This window comes from Crocuta crocuta, unplaced genomic scaffold (genome assembly GCF_008692635.1).
Source record: "Crocuta crocuta isolate KB4526 unplaced genomic scaffold, BGI_CrCroc_1.0 scaffold1153, whole genome shotgun sequence".
In the NCBI taxonomy this organism is placed as follows: Eukaryota; Metazoa; Chordata; class Mammalia; order Carnivora; family Hyaenidae; genus Crocuta; species Crocuta crocuta.
This window is the reverse complement of record NW_027527464.1, coordinates 43,823-45,026: the sequence shown is the minus strand read 5'-3', so window position 1 is coordinate 45,026 and position 1,204 is coordinate 43,823. Positions and strand designations below refer to the sequence as shown.

General features: G+C 60.8%; 1 protein-coding gene across 1 annotated transcript in view; it reads right to left on the bottom strand.

Moving 5' to 3' along the window:
- Positions 1 to 111, bottom strand: part of POU5F1 (POU class 5 homeobox 1) — a 5,161-nt gene extending 5,050 nt beyond the window's left edge. The window contains exon 1 of the mRNA XM_077763947.1: positions 2 to 111. Within this exon, the coding sequence (XP_077620073.1) occupies positions 2 to 111 (110 nt within the window). The remainder of the gene's footprint in view (position 1) is intronic.
- Positions 112 to 1,204: the final 1,093 nt, after the last annotated feature.

Genomic DNA, 1,204 nt, shown 5'->3' with positions numbered 1-1,204 from the left:
GCCCAGCCAGGTCCCAGGCTCACCCCAGCCGGGCTCCGGCCCTCCCGGCGCATCGCCTCCACCGCCCGGCGGGGGCGAGAAGGCCAAGTCGGAAGCCAGGTGTCCCGCCATGGGGAACGGAGGCGCCCCAAGCCGGGGGCCTGGAAAAATGAGGGCTCTCCGAGGGACTGCTGAACACCTCTCTCCCTCCCCAATCCCACCCACTAGCCTTGACCTCTGGCCCCGCCCCCTGGATGGGTGGAGGTGAGGGCGGTGGGGGTGGGAGAAACTGAGGCTAAGGGTGTTTGCCAGGTGGTGGCGGTGGTCTGTGGAGTGGGGGGAAAGCCAGGGAGCTCCAGCTAGTTGCCTCTCAAGGCCCCAGACCTTTGACGCAGGCACCTTGTTCGGACCTTCACTTCCAACTCCCAACAGGCTGCCTGCCCCCTCTTGGGCTCTGCNCACCAGGTGCTTGACTCCTCTCCAAAGACGCTTGCGCCTTCTCACTGGTGCACAGCCATCCTCTCAGCTCCTTAAACGTTTTTGAGTGTGTGTGTGCCTAGGACTGCGGTAACTACGCCTCAGTTCCTTAATAGCCACCCCCTGCTGTCCTCCCTCTTGCCCAAATCCCTCAGGGACCTTGACATCCCCATCCCGATTACTGACCAGGCTCAGTTACTCCAAAGCCACAGATGTCCTGTACTCATCTGCCAAGATTGCTGAATTTCACCCCATCTCCAAGGGCAGACTGACAGACAAGGCCTCCTTTCCAGCACCCCCTTACCTACTGAACCCGAGGATTTACAACCCCCCCCCCCACTTCCCTTTCTAAGGGCCAGACCCTGGACAGACTTGGCCCACGTTCTCTAACCCTTGTCCAGACCGAAATATCAGACACATACATCGCATAGGCCCCCCACTGTGGGCGCCCCACATTAGCCTCCTTGCCCCACCATCAGAGACCCGAATATCTGGCCCCACTGTTGGCCGTTCTTCCTCCTCCCCCTCCCCAGCCCAGGCCTCCAGCCCTAGGCCCTGGGTGGGGAAAGCCAAAGGAGAGAGCTGGGGAGAAAAAAATATCTGACTTCAGGTTCAAAGAAGCTAGGAAGGGACTGGGGGAAGGGGGCAGGACAATGGCCTTGGCTGGACAATCCCAGTCCCCAGAGGGGGCAGCTCTAACCCTAAACAAGTGCTCAACCCTTGAATGGGCCTGGATGGCTCCCCTGGG